The 21,680-nt window shown below is 49.7% G+C and overlaps 1 protein-coding gene across 3 annotated transcripts in view; it reads left to right on the forward strand.

The window, feature by feature from the left end:
• L3MBTL1 (L3MBTL histone methyl-lysine binding protein 1) overlaps positions 1-21,680 on the forward strand; it is a 44,844-nt gene that overhangs the window by 16,292 nt on the left and 6,872 nt on the right. For all 3 annotated transcript variants that reach the window (XM_063702109.1, XM_063702108.1, XM_019017433.4), the window contains 14 exons: positions 4,610-4,698; positions 5,219-5,323; positions 6,240-6,375; positions 6,755-6,846; positions 8,731-8,882; positions 9,300-9,376; positions 9,966-10,051; positions 10,242-10,352; positions 10,786-10,900; positions 11,795-11,894; positions 12,055-12,252; positions 12,367-12,416; positions 16,120-16,277; positions 16,722-16,784. In XM_063702109.1, coding sequence (XP_063558179.1) covers positions 4,610-4,698; positions 5,219-5,323; positions 6,240-6,375; positions 6,755-6,846; positions 8,731-8,882; positions 9,300-9,376; positions 9,966-10,051; positions 10,242-10,352; positions 10,786-10,900; positions 11,795-11,894; positions 12,055-12,252; positions 12,367-12,416; positions 16,120-16,277; positions 16,722-16,784 — 1,532 coding nt within the window. The remainder of the gene's footprint in view (positions 1-4,609; positions 4,699-5,218; positions 5,324-6,239; positions 6,376-6,754; positions 6,847-8,730; positions 8,883-9,299; positions 9,377-9,965; positions 10,052-10,241; positions 10,353-10,785; positions 10,901-11,794; positions 11,895-12,054; positions 12,253-12,366; positions 12,417-16,119; positions 16,278-16,721; positions 16,785-21,680) is intronic.

The following is a 21,680-nucleotide window of genomic DNA, read 5'->3' on the forward strand; positions in this document are numbered from 1 at the left end:
GGATGTCCCTATGTTGCCCAGGCTGGAACTCCTGGCCTTAAGCAATCCTCCTACCTCAGCCTCCCAGAGTTTTTCTTTGTTTATTAATCAGTCTTTCCAGAAACTTACTAATTTTATTTGTCTTTAAAAAAAAAATTATTTCCATTTTCTTTGGGTTAATTTTACTTTTCTAACTTCATGAGACAGATTTATTTTGATTTTTAAATTTCATTAATTTTAGCCATCCTCCTTTTCTAATATGTTTATTTAAGGCTGTCATTTTCCTCTAAATACTGCTTTGGCTGCATCTCAGTTTTTGATACATAGTTATTTCCATCGTTGTTCTTTTATTTAACAAATACTAAGTGCCTCCTATGTACCAGATAGTGGGCTAGATGTTAAGAGTTCAGAGTAAGCAAAACACAGTACTAGCACTTAATGAGCTCATAATCTAGTTGCAGAAATAGATATGTCAACAGATTATTATGTAACCATATAATAAGTGTTATGTTTGAGGTATGTAAATACAAGGGGCTGTCAGAGAACAAACTCTGCCTGCTGGAGTATAGAAAGGTTCCATGGGGTAGATGGGATGATATTCATCCATCCATCCACTCATCCATCCATCCATCCTTATAGTCATTTAACAAGCATTTGTTGTGCATCTATTTTATGTAAGTCTTGTGCTAGGTGCTGGAACTATGGCTACGTCTTGAAGGATGTGAAAAAAATAGGCTAATAGAATAAGGTGGGGGTGGGATTTTAAAGCAGAAGTATCAACCTATGCAAAGGCACAGAGGCACAGGGGCATGGAAATGCGTGGTGAAGCTGGCATGATAGGGAGTAGCTAGTTCACCAAGGCTGTGTGTGGTGTGGAAAGGTGTTTAGATTTTTGGGTTTTGGGTTGGAAATGAGAACCCATGGAACTTAAAGAAAATAAACACTTTTTTTATTTGATATGTATTCTGGCAGTAGAATAAGTGTGAGGCAGAGACCAGTTAAGAGGCTTTTGGACTAGGATCAAAGCAAGGACAGTAAATGTGGAGAGATGGATATAGATCCAAGAGATACCTAGGAGTTGGAATCAGTAGAATGGAAGGATCCTGGGGAGTTAAAAAAAAAAAAAAAGGCATAAAGTATCACTTCCAAGTTTCTGGCTTGCGCAACTGGATGAATGGATGGTGGTGCCATTGACTAGGGTAACGAATACCGAAAGGGCCACAGGCTTTGGCAGAGAAGTTACAAGTTTGGTTTTAGATCAGGCTGAGCTTGCCAAAGAAAGTGCTATCCAAGAGCATCTGGTCTAAGGAAGCAGGAATAAACAAAGGAGCATTTCTGGAAGTGGAGAGAGGATCAGTGCCACCACTAGCCAATATGGTACCTTTGTACAAGTTATAAAAAAAAAGCACCTCTCCTGGGCAGACCAATTAGAAAAGGGCAACCTTTCTTCACAGTAGACTCAGCCACTTGGCTTGGCAGAAAGCCCAGGATGGATTTTAGCCCCATTCACTCCCTTGGCTGGGCACCTATGGATAGTGCACAGATTATACAACCATACACAGGAGCCTTGGGACTTACTTGGGTTAGGGATGTGCCTAAGGGCTCAGCCCATTGTTCAACAATAGAAAAAGGAGGCAGGAAACTGAATTTGGCTGGGGGGGTTGGTCAGGGAAGGAATCTAGTAATTGCTGAAGGATTTGGTGGTCAGGCCTCTTTCCAGTGGATTACATTGAATCTTGTCCTCACCTGTGAAAGGGGTTACTATGAGCCCTCCCTATCATCTAAGGGCATTATGAGGACTCAAGGAGACCATGTATATGAAGTCTTTCCGGCATCTCTGTACCCCCAATTTCTAGTACCAGACATGGCACACAGGTTTAACCATTAAATGGTAAAAGGAATGGTGAAGGTCAAATGAAGAGGTGCATAGTGGTAAACTGAAGAATGTATACTTGGTAAGCGTTGTGACTAGTGAGCAAATATGAAGATAGTACAGGCCCAGGGAGGGACATCTTCAGGTGACCAGTGGTAAGAGATAATGGCAGATAAAGAGGGTGTTGGTCAGAGGTGTCTGCTGTGGCATGGGGGTCTCAGAGCTTGGTCTCTGGAGTATGGGTAAAGGGAAGCAAGCTGAGAATTGAAGCACCAAAGAGCAGCAGAGGCGCCTGAGACAAGAAATCTGGCAGGTAGTCAGCCCCTTAGCTGATGTTACGGTTTGGGAAGAGTGAGGCAAAAAGAAGAAAGTCATCCAGGGAGGAAGAAATGGCTGTTGGGAAGGGTTCTGTCATAGTAGAAGAGATTTGGGAAAAGTGAAGAGGTCTTATGCATGATGATGTGGAATCCCAGTGGCAAGAAACAGCAGGATGATGGCATCCTGAAGTCTACTCTCTCTTCTCTTTGCCCTACTCAGTAAGAATGGAGGAAGACTGAGTGGGAGAACTGGAGGGTTTCTTGAGGGAACATAGTAGGTGATATGTTATACTCAGGACAAAGGATAGCCGGAAGAGATGAGCTCTAGATTGGTTTCCGCGTAGGTCCCTGAGAGTTTGATAGCTTGCTTGATCCATTGATGAACAAAATATCTGTTGTGGCCCAACTGGATCAGGCAGTTGAGATCTCAAGGTTTGGTACAGTGTCTGAGGAATTTAGGCAGCTGCAAGACAGGTGCTTCTAGGCCGAGTGCGGTGGTTCATGCCTGTAATCCCAGCACTTTGGGAGGCCAAGGCAGGCGGATCGCCTGAGGTCAGGAGTTACTGGCCAACACGGTGAAACCCCATCTCTACTAAAGATTTAAAAAATAGCCATGTGTAGTGGTGGGCACCTGTAATCTCTACTCGGAGGCTGAGGTAGGAGAATTGCTTGAACCTGGGAGGCAAAAGCTGCATTGAACTGAGATTGCACCACTGCACTGCAGCCTGGGCGACAGAGTGAGACTCTGTCTCAAAACAGACAAACAAAAACAAAAAACAGGTGCCTCTAGCCACTTAGGTCCCAACTAAAGCAAAAAGGGAAAAAGCATCTTCCTGAGAGACAGACCACTCCAAGCCTGAATTATCCAGGGTAGCAGCCAAGAGAAGCAGAGCTAGAATCCAGTCCTACAGCCTTAGTGAAGACCCAGGAAGCACTGGTAACAGAAGTCCAGCACTCTGTATTTCATAAGGATCTTTTATACATAGATCTGACTTAATCATCATAGTGATCCTGTATGGTGGATATCTGCATTTCACAGATGACAAAATAGAGGTGTAGAAGTTTCTAGAAGAAGCTGGAGCTATTTACCTAAGGGATATGAATTGATTCTTGTGAGTTGTTACGTCTTTAGTTGTCTGTAGCCTTCGATTGGAGGCAGCTCATGCTAATCTGGTCAGCCTACATGTAACTGGATATTCTAGCCTTTAAAGGGTGTTTGTCCTCTGTTAGATGCTAGGACTCCACCTCAGGTTAGATGGAAAGTGCTGCAGGAGTATTCATCTCCCTCCCCAGGACCCTGAGACTTGGAGGCATGGACAGGACCTGGGCTGTAGGTCCTGACCATAGTGTATGTGTGTTAGTGTATGTGTGTGTGCACATAGGCTGCATGTGTCTGGGAGGGCTGTGGAATCAGTATATCCACTCTGGGGGTACCCATCAAGCACACATATACACATTTGTGTAAGTCTCTGTAAGTGTTCAGGGGAAGAAGAATCAAAAAAGTGTTTCTTTTTTTTTTTTGAGACAGGGGCTCCCTCTGTCACCCAGACTGGAGTGCAGTGGCATGTTCTCGGCTCACTGCAGCCTCTGCCTCCTGGGTTCAAGCAATTCTCCTGCCTCAGCCTCCCAAGTAGCTGGGACTACAGGCATGTGCCACCACGCCTGGATAATTTTTGTTTTTTTGTTTGTTTTTTGAGACAGAGTCTTGCCCTGTTGCCCAGGCTGGAATGCAGTGGTGCGATCTTGGCTCACTGCAACTTCTGCCTCCCAGGTTCAAGCAATTCTCCTGCCTCAGCCTCCCGAGTAGCTGGGATTACAGGCATGTACCACCACGCCCAACTAATTTTTGTATTTTTAGTGGAGATGGGGTTTCACCATGTTGGCCAGGCTGGTCTCGAACTCCTGACCTCAAGTGATTCACCTGCCTCAGCCTCCCAAAGTGCTGGGATTACAGGCGTGAGCTACCATGCCCAGCCGTGTTTCTCGTTTCTCCCAACCCTTCCACTTCTTCCTATTTTCATGTTTTCCCTCTCATTTCTCTTTTTCCTCTCCTTTCCTTGTGAGTTTAGATGGCATTGTGATTAAGTTCTCTGGCACAGGACTTGTCACTCAGCTTTGTCATGTCAGAGGACAGGGTCCCTCTGTGGCTGAGACTTTGTAACTTCAGTCAGTTGCTGAATAATCCAGAGTACTTCTGCTGACAGTGGCCTGAGCGGGTGGGGGGGAAGTGACGGGCAGAATTTGGTGTAGCCACACCTGAGACTGAGCCTCCCCTCAGCCCTGTGTCTGGCACCATCATGGTGGGTGGGACCAGAGGGTACATGTGAACACAGACAAAGATTTGTTTTGGGGGTGAAGGTAGAGCTTGGTCAGGGGAAGCTGAAGAAAGTCATATATCAGGAACAGCCCAGGAGTTAGCCTGTCTGTCCCCTTTCCACAGCAACAGGTGAGAAGAAGGAATGCTGGTCGTGGGAGTCCTACCTAGAGGAGCAGAAGGCCATTACTGCTCCAGTCAGCCTCTTCCAGGACGTGAGTTGGACAATTTCCCCATAGGAACAGCTTGTCTTCCTAGCCTAGGGACACACCACCAACCTCAGGCCTTCTGGCGTTTTCTGTGTCAGGCATGCCTCAGTGGACTGGCAGAATGGAAAGGGAGAGACTGTTTAGGGGCCCAGAGTGGAAAAGGGCCCGCTATAAGGGGCTGGCAGGGTGGGAAGAAACAGAGAGGTGGAAGCTAGGCTCACTCATCACTGGGCCTGCAGACTTTTGAATTCTGGTGACTTCTACTCAATTCAGCATTGATCTTTCCATGACTTTGGTGAGAGGGAGCCCTTGAGTCCAGCCCTGACTCACCCACATTTTTCAAGGGACCTGGGAGATATTCTCTCTCTCTCTCTCTCTAGATCCCTGTAGTAACGATCCCCAAATAAGTTGCCCCTTTGGAAATACCAGGCGGGTGGGGCCTAAAGGCAGCTCCTTCGCCCCAAGCCCACTAGGCAAGGATAAGGCTGGATGGAAGCTGGGTCCTCTCCACTCTGTGCGTTGACAGTCCCAGGCAGTCACTCACAACAAGAATGGCTTCAAACTGGGCATGAAGTTGGAAGGCATTGACCCTCAACACCCGTCCATGTACTTCATCCTCACCGTGGCTGAGGTGAGCTGGGGCTTGGTACCACCTTTCTGATGATGTCTCTCAGTGCAGATTGATGGATCTTGCTGGGGACATAGAAGGAAACACCTCCCTCCCCTCAGAGTACACACAATCTAGTAGTGGATGAAGTTGGAATACATAGAAAGCTTAAAAGAACAAAAACCAGATGGAGTGTCATGGGACAGTCCTATTACTGGATGAATGTATACTGTCCACTCTGGGGGAGCTTGAGGAGATCCCGAGGGCCAGGGATGTTGGCATGAGTCAAACAAGGTCCTTGTCCTCTAGGAGCTCACAGTTGTCTGGGGAATCAGCCAAATAAACATGTCAGTGACATGCCACAGGGGTGGCAGCAGACTTGAGCTGGGAGGCACAGTTGGGTCAGTTCTGTCTGAGGAGCAGCAAAAGCATAGAGGAAGGGCCTCCTTTGCAGAGTCTTGAGAGATAAGTTGTGAATAAGGAGGGAGCTCCAGGCAGAAGGAGCAAAGTGGGCAAAAGCCCTGGGGCATGGAACAGACTGCTACCTTCAAGGAATTGCCACTAGCTCAGCAAGACTGGAAGCAGAGTGTGAGTGGGGAGCAGTGAGAGAAGGTAGCAGAGGGAACGGTCATCAGGAGCCCTCAGCAGTCCTGAGCCTTGGTGGCTGCCCTCGGAATTCTGTCCAGGGCTCAAAAGGGCAGGAGACTGTCATAGGGTCCATCTCCCTTGCATCCAGAACTCAGGGCTCATGAGTACATGAACTGTCCTCACTGTAGAATAGGACAGGATGGGGTACAATTGGGAGGAAAGAAAGGTGGGGTTGGGGAACCTGCTAGCATTAGAGCCCCTGAGACCACCAGACTGGGCCAGGAGAGGTGAGGGAGATGGGGAGTGGGGCATCTCCTGACATTGGAGTTCCTGATTCCCCTCATGGGGCCAGGTATGTGGCTATCGCCTACGCCTGCACTTTGATGGGTATTCTGAGTGCCATGACTTCTGGGTCAATGCCAACTCCCCTGACATTCACCCTGCTGGCTGGTTCGAGAAGACGGGCCACAAGCTGCAGCCTCCCAAAGGTAAGGCCTAGCTGGGTTGGTCACAGTGAGGCAGTGAGTCCTCAGACCCTTCGCTTCTTCCCCTTGGGTCCCCCGGCTTCCAGCTCTTTTGTTTTCTGACCCTGTACCCTGTTCCAAAGCCAGCCTCTCTTCATCGCATCCTGATGACTCTGCGCTGGGGCCAAGTTGACCAGAAGCCCTAGAACTTCCGCTTTGCACTTGCCCTTTGAGTGTCTACTCAAGTCGTGTCCTGCTTCAGTAGTGGGGGATCCCTGGGCAAGTTCTTGAGGGTTGGGGGGAGGTCCTCAGGCATGCCTGATTCTGCTGCTTCACTGTGGGGTGCCCTCGCTGTGGCCCAGCCTCTGCACGGCGCTCTGTTCATCCCCCTCGAGGGGCCTAGGTTACAAGGAGGAGGAGTTCAGCTGGAGCCAGTACCTGCGCAGCACAAGAGCTCAGGCTGCCCCCAAGCACCTGTTTGTGAGCCAGAGCCACGTGAGTGCCCCTGAGTGAGAGTGGATGTCACTCCCATGTGCCAGAGTTCACTGCAGCTGGCCCAGGGTATCTGACTCATCAGAAGGGAGCTCATGTGCTGGTTTTCTCAGCTCTTTGTTCTGATCTCTCATATCAGATGGGAGGGGCGCAACTGGGCAGGGTCCAGGGCCAGAGATGGGAAGCTGGTTATAGGTTTTTCCCGACTTCCCTCCCTCCTTTGCTACTGCAAATACCCTGTCCTCACATCCCCTTGGAGCCCCTGGCCCACTACCCTAGTCTGAGCACTGAGATGTCATTGCTCATATATTCTTGCTTTGGCTTGCTCTGCAGTTCTTTGGTGTAAGGTCAATGCCTCTATTCTGGGAGCTTCTTTTTCTTTCCTTTTGCCCAACATTGAGACTCTTCCATTTATTTCCAACAATTCATCCCTTGTCCTTTCCTCTGTTCAAGGCAGCTGGCAGCTTATCCAGCAGTTAAAGTATCTCATAATCCCAACCAAAAGGCCTAGGAGATACAGGGAGCCTCCATTAAAAATATCATACTGGACCAGGTGTGGCGGCTCATGCCTGTAATCCCAGCACTTTGGGAGGCTGAGGCGGGTGGATCACCTGAGGTCAGGAGTTCAAGACCAGCCTGGGCAACATGGTGAAACCCCCGTCTCTACTAAAAATATAAAAAATTAGCTGGGCGTGGTGGTGGGCGTCTGTAATCCCAGCTACTCAGGAGGCTGAGGCAGGAGAATCGCTTGAACCTGGGGGGCGGAAGTTGCAGTGAGCCAAGATCGCGCCATTGCACTCCGGTCTCAGCAACAAGAACGAAACTCCGTCTCAAAAAAAAGAAGTATATATCAATCTTACTGGCCGGGTGCGGTGGCTCACACCTGTAATTCCAGTACTTTGGGAGGCTGAGGCGGGAGGATCACTTGAGCCCAGGAATTTGAGACCAGCGTAGGCAACATAGTGAGACCCCATCTGTACAAAAAATGTCATTAAATTATTAGCTGGGCATGGTGCATGTGCCTGTAGTCCTAGATACCACAGTAGCTAGCTGAGCTGGGGGGATTGTTTGAGCCCAGGAATTCGAGGCTACAGCAAGCTATGATTGTACCACTGTACCCCAGCCTGAGCGACAGAGTGAGACCCTGTGTCTAAAGAAAAAAACCATATTGAATGTCTAGAGTTCCCCTGGGCCCAGGACTCCACCATGCTCTTCAGGCAGAGACAGTTACTCCCCCACCCCAGTCCAGCCCCAGAGTTCATACTTGCAAGTTCCCGGGTGACAGGTGGGGTCCTGCCTGCTGTTGTGACAACGAATGCTGACTTTTAATTCAAACTATTTAAATACTGGCCCCGCCATTGACTAGCATTGTGTTCTGGGCCAAGCGATTTAACTTCTTAAATGGGAATAGGGTTGTTGTAAAGGTCCAAGGAGGTGATGTCTTTTGAAGCTTACATGGCAGGTACTCAGTTTATACTGGTTCCCTGTCTGCCTCCATGCCATAGATGTCCGCTGTTTCTTCCCAGCCACCCCACTGTTGCCACAACTGCCTCAGGACAAGCTGGGAAGGGCTTGTCTGGGTAGGGAAGATTTATACTTGGTTCACCAGGTTCTTTGGGCGAACGCATAGCCTCCTTCCAGGCACTTACCTTCTGGCACAAGCCAGGCCTCTGAGTGCACCTTGGAGGCCAGAGGTTCCTGAGTGCCTCAGGGCTCAGGTTATGATTCTGCCCTGGAGGGCCCTCTTTCCCAGCTTATTTCTCCTTCCTTTCTCACTGCCCACACCCCAGGCTTTCCTAGAGAACCTATTCCTTTGTTTGCCAATGGGCTCTGGGCTGGTCTTAGCCAGCTTGGCCCTGGCCGTGGCAGCTCCTTTTTTTCCCCTAGAGTCCCCCACCCCTGGGCTTCCAGGTGGGCATGAAGCTGGAGGCTGTTGACCGCATGAACCCGTCCCTTGTCTGCGTGGCCAGTGTGACCGATGTGGTGGACAGCCGCTTCCTGGTGCACTTTGACAACTGGGATGATACTTATGACTACTGGTAGTAGGAGGGCCCAGACTTGGCCTCAGGGGGTGAGGGGATGGCAGGGGGCAACTGCTTTCATATCTCAGGTACCATGTGGCACCACTCAGTCCAGTTCTGACATTCAGATCTTCCTCCGGTTGGAAGATAATTGAATTGAGCTTTATCATAAGAAATACAGCTCAATATTAAATGTTTCACCTAAAAATACCATGGTTAAGATGAGCAAGCCCCTATGATTCATGATTTTCCCTTAGATATTATGGTGATGGTAGAGTTTGTAATTCATGTTGCAATTTTCTAACTTTGTCATTGCCATCTGTCTCCCTCTCACTAAGAAGTAGATGAGGGTGGGCCCTGAGCCATGCTTTCAGAGGATGGCAGGCTCAGGGCCTCAAGTTTCTCTTGGGACAGTGACATGTTCTTGGATTTCAGGTGTGATCCCAGCAGCCCCTACATCCACCCAGTGGGCTGGTGCCAGAAGCAAGGAAAGCCCCTCACCCCTCCACAAGGTGACCCTGCAGCCTGAGCAAGCCCCCTTTCCTAAGCCTGGCTCTGCTTCCCTCTCCACTGACCCCTCACCAGTAGTGCCCCAGTAGCTGGCTCTCTAGGGTCAGGGTGAGAGAACAGACATGTCCTGAAGCCTCAGCTTCTTGGCCTGGGAGTTGAGAACCCTTTGATTTTAGGAGACTCCTGTCAAACCCTGACTCCATTGGGGTTTAGGGGAAGAAAGTTACATGACCATCTCAGCAAGGAAACAGGGAATCAGAAGTAAAGAAAATGAGTCCTTCATCCTGGGAGTATTGCATTGGCCCAAATACAATAGAGATTTAAATGGGGCTGGGGTGGGAGCAACAGGCCAAGAGTGACAGGAGTCAGGGTTCCCAGACAGCCCTGTGAACTATTAGGGTGGTGCCTTGCTTGGTTCTACTAGCACCCATCTGCCTGAGGAGCCCAGTGCAAGGAGCTGGCTGTGGTGATGGTGGGAGAGATTCTACTCCAAGGGATTCTGTCCCTTCCATGTTCCTGGTCCTGCTTGGGGGCAGAGGGCTTCCGCAGTACACCTGGGTGGCTAGACATTGCTCTCATCCTCTCCTCCAGGCTACCCAGACCCTGATAACTTCTGTTGGGAGAAATATCTGGAAGAAACTGGGGCCTCTGCTGTCCCCACCTGGGCCTTCAAGGTGGTGAGTCAGTGCTCCCTGCCCCCAGAGCTGAGCTCAGAAAGACATGGAGCACTCAGCTAGCCAGGCTGGGGCCCTAGCCTTCTCCTTTGGGCAGGCCCCAGTTTCCCCAGGCACAGCATTTGGGCTCCCTCTGTGGGGCTCAGCTCTGCTGAGCTGGGCCTTGGCCTGAAGGCAGCTGTCCCCTCTGCAGCGACCCCCTCACAGCTTCCTGGTCAATATGAAGCTGGAGGCTGTGGACCGCAGGAACCCAGCCCTGATTCGCGTGGCCAGCGTGGAGGATGTGGAGGACCATCGGATAAAGGTGGCTCTGGGACCCTAGGGCTGGGAAGTGGACAGGCCAGTTGGGCAGGAATTCTGTAGACTGTTTAGAGGTTAGGGGCATCATGGCATGAGAGAGATGAAGCCAAAGATCTTGAATCTCATTCTTGCCTCATCTGTGACTTATTTTTGTGGGCTTGGACAAGTCATTTTCCCTCTCTAAGCCTTACATCATCTGTAAAATGGGCCTAATAATCCTCGTCCCACCTAAGGATTGCCAGTGGGAGATGCCAGTAACTTAATGAGTGATGCCCTTGGAAAATGTGGTGGCCAAGACTGATTATTGCAGGGTTGGCCCCTTGGTTCTTTCAATCCAGGATCTTGCTTCTGACAGGTCCCAGGGATGGGGAGAGGACCTTCTGGCTGAGCTGGGCTCCATGAGAAATGCCTGACTTCCAAGAGCCTTTCCTCCCCAGATCCACTTTGATGGCTGGAGTCATGGCTATGATTTCTGGATCGACGCTGACCACCCAGACATCCACCCTGCCGGCTGGTGCTCCAAGACAGGACATCCCCTGCAGCCTCCTCTCGGTGTGTACCCCTAGGGCGCTCTGATCTTTTCCTTTCCCCCCGGGTTCTGACAGTCCTATAGTTTGCCTACAGAGTTCTGACTCCCCATGCCCAAATATGACACAGAGGGCTCTGATGCCTACCATGAGTTCCGGAATCCCCCATCTGCCCCACCCCCGGACCATCTGCTACACTAAGCAGTGCTTCTGGCTACCCCAGTTGTCGGGGGTTCGGGTGTTGAGGTGCAAAGGGGCAAGCTCACTTGGTTGCATGTGCTTCAGAGGTGGTCAGGCACCCAGGGATTTCTCTCAGCATCTAGCAGAGCCACACTGAGCCTGCACTGTTTGCTAAGGACATGATGGCTTCCTAAAGTAAATTCTGATTGTCTGTGCAGGCAGGGGTTAGAGTTCAGGTCACTGGGCTGCTCAGCCCCATTTTCACCCTTAGGATTTCCCTTCCTTATTTCCCTGCTGCAACCGTGTTTGTCTCACATGGGGTGTTGATCCTTCTTGAATGTTCTCCAAGCATAGGCAGAGCCTTAAAAAAGTTACCAAAGTCTTGGGGATGAAAACAAGAGAAAGAACTGAGAGTGACATGAATCTGCCAGATGTGGCTTCTAAGGTATGGCTACGCCCAACCAGCTCTGAGTGGCTCTTCTCCCCCAGAGTTCTCTCAGAGACTGAGGGCATAGCCTGCAGGTTTCAACAAAGTATTAACATGTGAGAGCTAAGCCCTCCTTACCCAGAGAGGGGCAGATATCCAGTAACACAGAATGGTGTCACAGCCAACGCAGGGCCCTCATCCTTGGGGAGTGGGTTTCTAGTGCTGATCTCCCCAGTGGAAACTGCTCCTTCCCTGCCCCACACTCCCCACCCCCAGGACTCCATGAGGACCGCCTCCTTTCTGCTCTTTTAGGACCCAGAGAGCCCAGCTCTGCCTCCCCTGGGGGCTGTCCCCCTCTCAGCTATAGGAGCCTGCCCCACACTAGGACCTCCAAATACAGCTTTCACCACCGGTGAGTGAAGGTTCCTGGTGAGAGACCCTCAGTGTTGTTTTGCACTTACTGCATGCAGGCGACTGGGGTCCACCAAAACACACTCCAGATGGGACCAGGGCTGAGGAGGGCTCAGCGGGGACCAGTGGATTCAACCCAACTGAAGTCTCTTCTTCCCCAGGAAGTGCCCCACTCCTGGTTGCGATGGCTCTGGCCATGTCACAGGCAAGTTCACAGCTCACCATTGCCTCTCAGGCTGCCCGCTGGCTGAGAGGAACCAGAGCCGGCTGAAAGCGGAGCTGTCTGACTCGGAGGCCTCAGCCCGCAAGAAGAACCTCTCAGGCTTCTCCCCAAGGAAGAAGCCTCGCCATCACGGCCGGTATGGAGGCCAGGGAATCAGGGCCCGGGCTTCCTGGGGGTGTGGGGCCTTGTAGCCTCTTGGACTGGGCCAGACACTGATTCCCTGCCATGGACCTGGTCCGTCTTTCTCCAGAATTGGACGCCCTCCGAAGTATCGAAAGATTCCTCAGGAAGATTTCCAGAGTAAGTCTGGGTTATCTGCTCCTATGTCCTCCGCCGCAGAGTGTTCACAGTGAGTGCTCTGTCATTGGTGGGATGAGACAGATTTCCCAGAGTGGGAGAAGCTAGGAGGGCTGTGCCTCTTCGTTTGAGATACTGAGAGCACAGAGCAGTGGCAAAAGCAGTGGAGGGGCCTTGAGTGACCTTGGGTTCCAATCTCATGTCCCCCATGGCCTTGCTGTGAGTCTGTGGGGAGGGTACAGAGCTTCTCGGGGCGTTTGGTTCTCACTGTGCAGCAAGATGATGCTCCTGCTCTTCTCTGATTCTAGGCTTCCTGGGAAGGAGGCCATGGCCATCACTTTCTACCTGTGTGACTTTAAGCAAGTCACTTAACATCTTTGAGCTTCAGTTTCCTCACTTGAGTAACTGGATAAAACCTGCCTTTCCATTGTCAATACCTGAAATAACGGTGGTTAATACCACTGCTTACTGAGCATCTACTATGGGCCAGGCACTATGCCAGGTTCTTTACACATACTGTGTCTAACTCTCACAAGAGTTCTCTAACATGTATATTGTTCTTCTGTGAGAGGAGGAATGTGAGTCTCAGAGGGTGATGTCACTTGCCCAAGGTCATTCACCTTGTAAGGGGGAGAGCTGGCATTCCAACTTGGATCTGGCCTGACTCCTCCTGCTGCATGCTGCTGGTATAAGAGACATAAAGCACCTAACCCAAATGTCAGTTCACTTCTCACCCCCCTTGCACTAGCGTGCTTGCTGCTGTAACAAAAATACCATAGACTGGGTGGCTTACACAACAGAAATTTATTTTCCACATTTCTGGAGGCCAGAAGTCCAAGATCAAGGTGTTGGCAGGCTTGATTTCTTCTGAAGCCTCCCTCCTTGGCTTGCAGATGGCTGCCTTCTTGCTGTGTTCTCACATGGTCTTTCTTCTGTGCACAAGCATTCCTGGGGTCCCATGATGTGTCCAAGTGTCTCTTCTTGTAAGGATACCAATTGAATTGGATTAGGGCCCATCCTAATGACTTCATTTTAACTTAATCACTCTTTAAAGGCCCTTTTTCCAAATGCAGTCCCATTCTGAGGCACTGGGGGTTAGGGCTTCAGCATATGAATTTTGCAGGGACACATTTTAGCCCATAACATACTTCAGGGGGAGGGGCATAGTGGCTGAGCCCTCCCCTAGGTGGTGAATTCATCTTACATCTTCAGCTACTAGTACAGGGCCTGATGCATAGCAGGGATGCCTCAGTTGAATGGAATGCATGTCATTTTAAGGCTAAAAGAGACCTTGAGAAATCACCTGGTTTAGTGCACCTTTGGCAAGACCCAAGCTGTCCCAATTCTTCAAGAACAGTCTCTGTAACCTGGGCAGTAAGTAACATAGTGATAAAAAGCATAGCCCTGAAGTCAGACTACCTTTTACAGGCTGAGAGATCTTGGGTGGGTGACACTCCTCTCTGAGCCTCACCTTCCTCATCTGTAAAATGCTGATAATAATCGTACCCACCGTGTGATGTGGTGAGAGGCTTAGCTGAGATGTTCCATGTGAGGTGCTTAGCACAGCTCCCTGCCAGTATTATTAGTCTGAGTCTCTTGCCTCACTTCCTCTTGCTGTCATCTCATACTGTTTCCTCTTTGTGGGAACAGAAGCAATTTCTTCAGCCTCAGACCTGAGTGATGAGGGTCTTGGCCAGCACCTAGACCCTCAGAGTAAGGACTCCTAAGGATCAAACTGCAGTGGGCACCTCTTGTACCCATCTGTGGTACCCATGGTCAAGTCCACTGCAGGACCAAGTTCTGACCACCAGAGGGCACTTGCCTACTGTGTTCATCCCAGAATTAGGCTGTAGAATTCTTGGGAAGCTACATCTTTCCAGAGGCTGAGACTATGTCACGGAGCTGGCAAAGAAGGGCTCACCCAGATCCTTGAGGCACTTCAAGGATAGAGCAGGGGCCATTGCCTAGGTCTCACTTCTGCAGGGCACCCCTGCTCTTCTAGCTGGCCTGTCACCCAGAAGAGCCACTGGTCACTCTGGGTTTTGTTCCAGAGGCAACTTCTTACATGCTGGTGGGTAGACCTCCTTAGTGTAGGCTCTGAGGTTTGCTGGCGAACAATTCCATAGGAAGATCTGCCTGGAGAGGACAGGGCTTGGCTGAGCTTAGTCTTTAGGCCTAGGAGTGTCAGCTACTGAAGGAACTGAGGAGCCATGTCTGAGGAGCCATGTCTGACCTGCAACTGGATGGTCTGCAGTTAGATAAGACACTGTAACTGCTGGTAAGCGCTCCTGGTCTGTGCTCTTCCCTGTGCTCTGGGGAAGAAAGATAAGGAGAAAAGCTCCCTACAAACTTGATGTTGTCTCCCAAACCCCACCCCAGGGTATGAAACCCAGATACAGGGTTTCAGAGAGGGAGTACCTGGGTGTACCAGAGGCCAAACCTGTGGCCAGGTAGATGAGGTGCTAGTGGTGGTAGCTGTCATGAGAGATGCTGAGTGTGCCCCAGACGGGCCATGAGAGGAGCTGGCTGAGCAGGGAGATGGGGCTGTCTGGGGTATGGGCAGGTATTAGGGTTTCGCTGATGAACAGAGAGAGCAGCAGGAAGGCAGTGGCACAGAAGTGTGGTTGGTAGGGCTGAGGATGGAATCCCAGAGGCTTTGTGGGTGAATGGAGGTGGAAAAGCCAGGCTGAAAGGCTGACACTCAGGGAGAGAGGGCAGGACAATCTGTGACCAACAGGGAGGGTCTTTGACAAGAGGGCATTTGGAGGTGCTGCATTGATGAGCATCTGGAATTAGCACCAGGAGAATAAAGAGCCGATGCTCCTGGACCATGGACAGAGGCTGGGAAAACCCCTTGGGAAGGTGGCCACATTGCACAAGGCCAGCCAAGGCTGACAGCAGTGAGTGGGGCCAGGTTTGTCAAAGCAGCCAGAGGGGGATGAAGTCCAAGTTGGCACGTGCCAGGCCCCACCAAGGGGGAGGCCAAGCTGAGCAGCATCGGTCATCAGCTCAGTACAGCTGCTTGAGGTAGGAGGTTGGGGCCAATGATCCCAGAGGCAGACCAGGAAGCAAAGCCACAGGCAACATGGAGCTGGGGAGTGGGTCAGGGATCACCCTCTAGTGCTGGCATAGGCAGTAGTACAGACCGGGCTGGTGGAGGAGGGGGAGGAACTGGAGCTTGAGGCAATGGCAGTGGCCAGAGGGGTGGTCTTCAGCCTGGTCAGGGGGACTGTGATTCTGAAGCAGAATCACCCTGGCTCTGAGAAAGTTGGTCGTGGCCCAGAAGGACTCATGAGAAGAAGAGTAAACAGAGTGGACTTCTGACATCAAGGGTGAGCTTGTTTGGATGTTAAGGACCCTTTTGATGGTTGGCATCTAGAAAATTATGTCTTTAGAGATGCTGCAGCAGCTCTAAGAGAGTGTCCTTGCAGGGCCCAGGGTGGTGCAGCCTCAGAGAGACAGGGTGAGGGTCATTCCGAATAGCTGACCTGAGAGTCTTTGAGAGAGTCACTTTACCAGCAGGAGTGAACACTGTGTGAGGAGTCAGGAGATACGGCTCACCCTCTTGACTCTACAGGCTGTCAGAAGGGGCCCGGAGTCCTGTCTACTCTGCCAGCCAGTCTCCTGAGTGGTGTGGGTATGCATGGGCTTCGGGAACAGTTTAGTCCTCCGCGTTGGCCTGCCAGCCTCTGCCTCTGCTTTCCAGCCCTCACGCCCGATGTCGTGCACCAGTCCCTCTTCATGTCAGCCCTGTCGGCCCATCCTGACCGCTCACTCTCAGTGTGCTGGGAGCAGCACTGCAAGCTCCTGCCAGGAGTAGCGGGCATCTCAGCCTCGACAGTCGCCAAGTGGACCATCGATGAGGTGAGGAGCGAGGGCCCTTCTTTATCATTCTCTTCCTCTCCTCCTCCCTCTCACCATACCCTGGTGGAAAGGCCCAGGTCAGGTAGAACCCGGTACCACTCCTGGCACTACCTCTTGCTCATCTGTCCTGTGCACAGTCCCTTCTAGCTGCCCAGTAGGGGCTGACTGAGACCCTTCCTGGTAGGCCCATCATGGCAGAGGGGGCGGGGGCTGTGCTGCTATTTCAGCCAGAAATCCAGCAGGAGAGGCAGGCTTCAGTCCCAGGCCTCAGAAGCAAGGGGCCCAACTTGGCACATCTGCCAGCATAGAAACCCTAGGATCCTTTTAGGCTGGTGAGAAAAAGCAGCATTGGCACAGCTCAGAAGCACCTAGGCTGTGGAGGCCAGCTCTCCCTACATGCCTAAGCTCTGTCCCCTGGTCAACATGTCATCTTTGGTTTCCAAGGTCTTCGGCTTTGTTCAGACCCTGACAGGTTGTGAGGACCAAGCACGCCTCTTCAAAGACGAGGTAAGGTGCAAGTGCAGAGTGGGAGACAGAGCCGGGGTCACTGTCCTTAAGACGGCAGGAAGCAGGTGCCCTCCCCAGCGTCACTTCTGCTAGGGAGGGACCCGTGTTGCCTCACCGGGCAAGAATAGTCAGAGTGACCCATGTGTCTGGGAAGACTCTAGTCTGGACTATGGCCCAGCTTGGGGACCTTGTGTGCTCAGATCATCTTCAGGAAGGAAAAGGCATCCGGGAGACAGGAGTCCATTCACTCCTCTGCTCTCTACCCACTCATTTGCTTGCCAAACTTAGCTTTGCCAGTGATAGTCAATAAATTAAAGTGTACTTTTTTTCCCTTTAATCCAATATAGCTGATAATTAAAGTGTATTTTGAATGACACAGATATTGTGATTTACTGCAAGGATCCTAACACACACTTAAAATCAAGAGCCAAGGAGTAGTGAGTTGTAGATAAAAAAAGAATGTCAGCTTCGGAGACAGTCTGGGTTTAAATCCCAGTTCTGTCAATTTGAGCTGTTTACTGTCTCTGAGCCTACATCTTCTTGTCTGTAAAATGGAGATAAAATGGGTTTAATGAGGTCTACCTTGCAGAGCCATTGTGAGCATTGGAAATGATGAATGAATCATACCAGAACGTCTAGTATAATTACAGTCATGCATTGCTTAACGATGGGGATACATTCTTAGAAATGTGTCACTAGGCAATTCTGTCATTGTGTAAACATTATAGAATGTATTTACACAAACCTAGATGTTATATGTATTTTTATTTACATGTATATTTTCACATGAAAAACCAAATGTCCCAGCATTATTACCGAATGTCAGTCATTTCCCCTACTTGATCTGCAATGCCAATATCAAGGGCCATGTATCAGGTTTCTGTATATGTTCCACTATAATCTTATGGGACCATGGTTTTAAATGTGGAATCATTGACAGAAATGTCTTTATGTAGCATATTGCTGTGTATCATTAGTATATAATAGAGCAATATTATGGAGGAATATGTAGATCCAATCACTTTACCTATACAAAATGACTGCTATGGTGGGAACACAATAAACACCAGTTTTGACTTTTAGTGCATAGTTGCCCTTAAGTAAAGAACTTTGTCGGCCGGGCGCAGTGGCTCACGCCTGTAATCTCAGGACTTTGGGAGGCCAAGGCGGGTGGATCACCTGAGGTCAGGAGTTCAAGACCAGCCTGGCCAACATGGTGAAACCCTGCCTCTACTAAAATTACAAAATTAACTGGGTGTGGTGGCATGCACCTGTAGTCCCACCTACTCGGGAGGCTGAGGCAGGAGAATCACTTGAACTTGGAAGGAGGAGGTTGCAGTGAGCCGGGATTGCACCACTGCACTCCAGCCTGGGCAACAGAACGAAACTCTGTCTCAAAAAACATAAAAAGAAAGTAGTTGGCTCTTCTTGCCCTGGAAGAGTGTCTGTATCCAAGCCCAGCACAGCCAGTTTCCTCCTTTGATCTGTGTGTGGTGGAGCTCCCAAACTCCTCCCACTTCCAGGTGCTTTCCTTGCCCTCTGTGTTGGTGATCTTCTCTTCATGTACGTGTCCAGAGCTGAACTCCCTGTTTTCGATGGCCTCTGGCCAACATAGAACACACTGGGGTGCTGCTCCCCTAGAAGTGTTTTAATTGAGATAAAATGCCTATAGAGAGATAGGCACACATCTTGAAAGTACAATTTCACAGGTTTTATGACATGTCTGCCCTTGAACTCAACACTTCAATCAAGGTACAGACACTTCCTCTCGTGTTAAGTCATACAAAAAAAATTAACAAAAAAAAAAAAAAAGAAAAGAAAAAGATACAGACATTTCCCTCATACCAGAAAGTTCTTTCTCAGCCCCTTTTAGTCAGTCCGCACCCCAAAAGACAACCACTTTTCTAATTTCTAGCGTCATAGATGAGCTTTGCCTGTTCTGGAACTCATATAAATGGAATCATAGAGCATGTACTCTTCTAGGTCTGTCTCTGCACAGTGTCATGTTTTTGAGGCTTCTCCATGTTGTTATCTGTATCTGTAGTTTGTTTATTGCTGACTGGTGTTCCATTTCATGAGTATACCATAATTTCTTGTTAATGGTCAACATTAGGGTTATTTTCTCTTCCCCTAGATTTGAACTCTATTTTTTTGCTAGCAAAACTTAAGTTTGCCCTAGCTTTATTATAGCCACATCACACTAGTTTGGGGTTCATAAAAGCCCCCAGGTGGTTTTCATGTCAACTACAGTCGAACCAAATTTTCCAGTGAGTACTTGCACCACTGAGTTTTTTTTTTTAAATTAACCTAATGTAAAACTTTACATACACCCTATTAAATGTTATCTGGTTGGTTTCATAGCCTTGTTTTAAATCTTGATTCTGTCATCTACGATGTTAGTAAGGCTTTCCAACCTCATACAGCTTGCACATTTGATAACTAAGCCTTCTGTGTCTTTGTCCAAGTCTTAACATGTTTTATGAGAAGGCAGAACCATGTGGCACCCTGTTTCAAACCTTTCTGTAGGTTGACCACAGGTCATAAGTCAACACTCTTCGAATGTAGTTGTTCAGCCAGCTGCAGAGCCACCCAAGTTTCATCCTCCAGCCTATGCTTGGCTTTGCATTCTCTTCTTCTTGTGACAAGGGCTGTGTCTCCCAGGAACATCTGCTGTGTCTCTTGGTTCAGCATGGTCTGTGATATAAAAAACTAGTGGCCAAAGGGAGGTGTACTGGTAGACTGCCAGCATTAAATAGAATCTCAGAGTGGAGCAGGACCTTTATGGGGTCTGAGGATCACCATCTCCAGTGTCTGGCCCATGTCATCAGTTTCCCCAGGTAGGACAATGCTCCAGGGGTGGGCTCTCTCTGGCTTAACTGATGATTGGGTCTTCAGGGACACCAATCAAGATGCTCTCCATCTGGGACACAGACCAGCCAGTAGAGGGTTGCTTCATGAGTGAGGAATTAGAGCAAAGTGCATAGATGGTCTTATGGTTGTTCTGTACTGGTGGCCCTAAAAGTAGTCTGTCCAGTCCTCTCTTTGTCATCTTTATTGTAGCCATTGTGTATTTGTCTAATTCATCAGCAAATAATTATTGATGTCTGCTTTGTGCCTGGCCTTGTATAAGGTGATGTGATACTGAAGCAGGTAAGAACAGTCCCCGCTCTTAAGGTTCTCTGCATGGTAGGGGAGACAGAATTGTAAGTTGTTGCTCCTGGTGGAGTGTGGTAAGGGCCGTGAAAGACACATGTGCAGGTGTCCTGGGAGCCCAGAGGAAGGGGAGGACAGAGAGGGGCCAGTGGGCTCTAGTAAACTGTGCAGCCAGATGTTTACTGGCAGCTTCCTGCTTCCCAAATGTCTGATTTTCTTGAGCTCCTGGTAGACCACACCTTTCTGCTGTGAAAGCATAGAAGTCCCAGTGGGGTTTTGAAAGTGCTGATTAAATCTTAGCTTGACCTGTGTTAAATATTCCATGTGTGGCTCTCTCAAGATCTATCCAGATCACCTCAATTTTAGGAAATTCCCTCTCCACAGCACTGCAGGCTGTTGCTTAGGGTGGATTATTGTATGGCTTATTTTATCCATTTTCCTGTTGATTTCCTCTGCCTTCAAGGTCAGAGCATGACCCTTTTCCTGATCATATGACTCAAAACTCCCCATACCCACCAGCACACAGACAACATCTTAGATTTTCTGAGGTCATTCCATTGTTCCCTTACCTAGTCTCAGACTGCCAGAGCACAGACTCTGGCCTTTGCTTTGAAGAACCTGGAACCTGGGGTTTGGCAGTTACCATGGATGAGAAATCTCAGGCGATATACAAGGAACCATATACCAGTGGGTTCTCTGAATGATAAGAACTGAAATCCTGACCGGGGCGGTGGTTCACTCCTGTAATCCCAGCAATTTGGGAGGCCAAGGCGGGCGGATTATTTGAGGTCAGGAGTTCGAGACCAGCCTGGCCAACGTGGTGAAACCCAGTCTCTATGAAAAATTTAAAAAAATTAGCCAAGCATGGTGGTGCATGCCTGTAGTCCAGCTACTCGGGAGGCTGAGGCATGAGAATAACTTGAACCTGGGAGGTAGAGGTTGCAGCGAGCTGAGATCGTGCCACTGCACTCCAGCCTGGGCACAGAGCAAGACTCTGTATCAAACAAACAACAACAAAAAAAGAAAATAAATGAACTCCTATAAGAATCCATACGTAACTCTGCCAGGGGTTCCTTTCCTTCATATCCTGAACTTCGAGATCTCCCTGGCTAGGCTTTGTGATTCAACGGGACCATCAAGAAGGAGCCCCAGAGGCCAGGCATGGTGGCACACATCCGTAATCCCAGATGTCAGGAGTTCAAGAGCAGCCTGGCCAACATGGTGAAACCCTGTCTATACAAAAAATACAAAATTAGCCGGGTGTGGTGGCACATGCCTCTGGTCCCAGCTACTCAGGAGGCTGAGGCAGAAGAGTCACTTGAACCCGGGAGGCGAAGGTTGCAGTGAGCTGAGATCATGCCACCGTACTCCAGCCTAGGTGACAGAGCAAGACTCAGTCTTAAAAAAAAAAAAAAAAAAAAAAGGTGGGGAGCTCCAGAGCCAGACCGGCATGAGGTGTCTGAATCTGGATGTTTCTGCACAGACACATCTGCTGGGGGTCAGCAAAGAGAGCTCCTCAGGTCCAAGGGAGCTGCCTCCTGGGATGACCACTTGGCATCCCCCTCACAGCTCCCAGTGTCTCAGGCAAGCAGTATCTCCAGTGCTTCCCCATCGAGGAGGTGCTGGAGAGAGAATAGAATGGCAGACTCCTTGAGCAAGGGGGAAATGTGCTTATTCAGCAGACCCTGGTCTTAGACCTGAGAAGCCCCTTTTCACTTGAGGGGTCATTTTAGAGCATTAGAA

The sequence above is a fragment of the Gorilla gorilla genome, chromosome 21, assembly GCF_029281585.2.
Source record: "Gorilla gorilla gorilla isolate KB3781 chromosome 21, NHGRI_mGorGor1-v2.1_pri, whole genome shotgun sequence".
Lineage (NCBI taxonomy): Eukaryota > Metazoa > Chordata > Mammalia > Primates > Hominidae > Gorilla > Gorilla gorilla.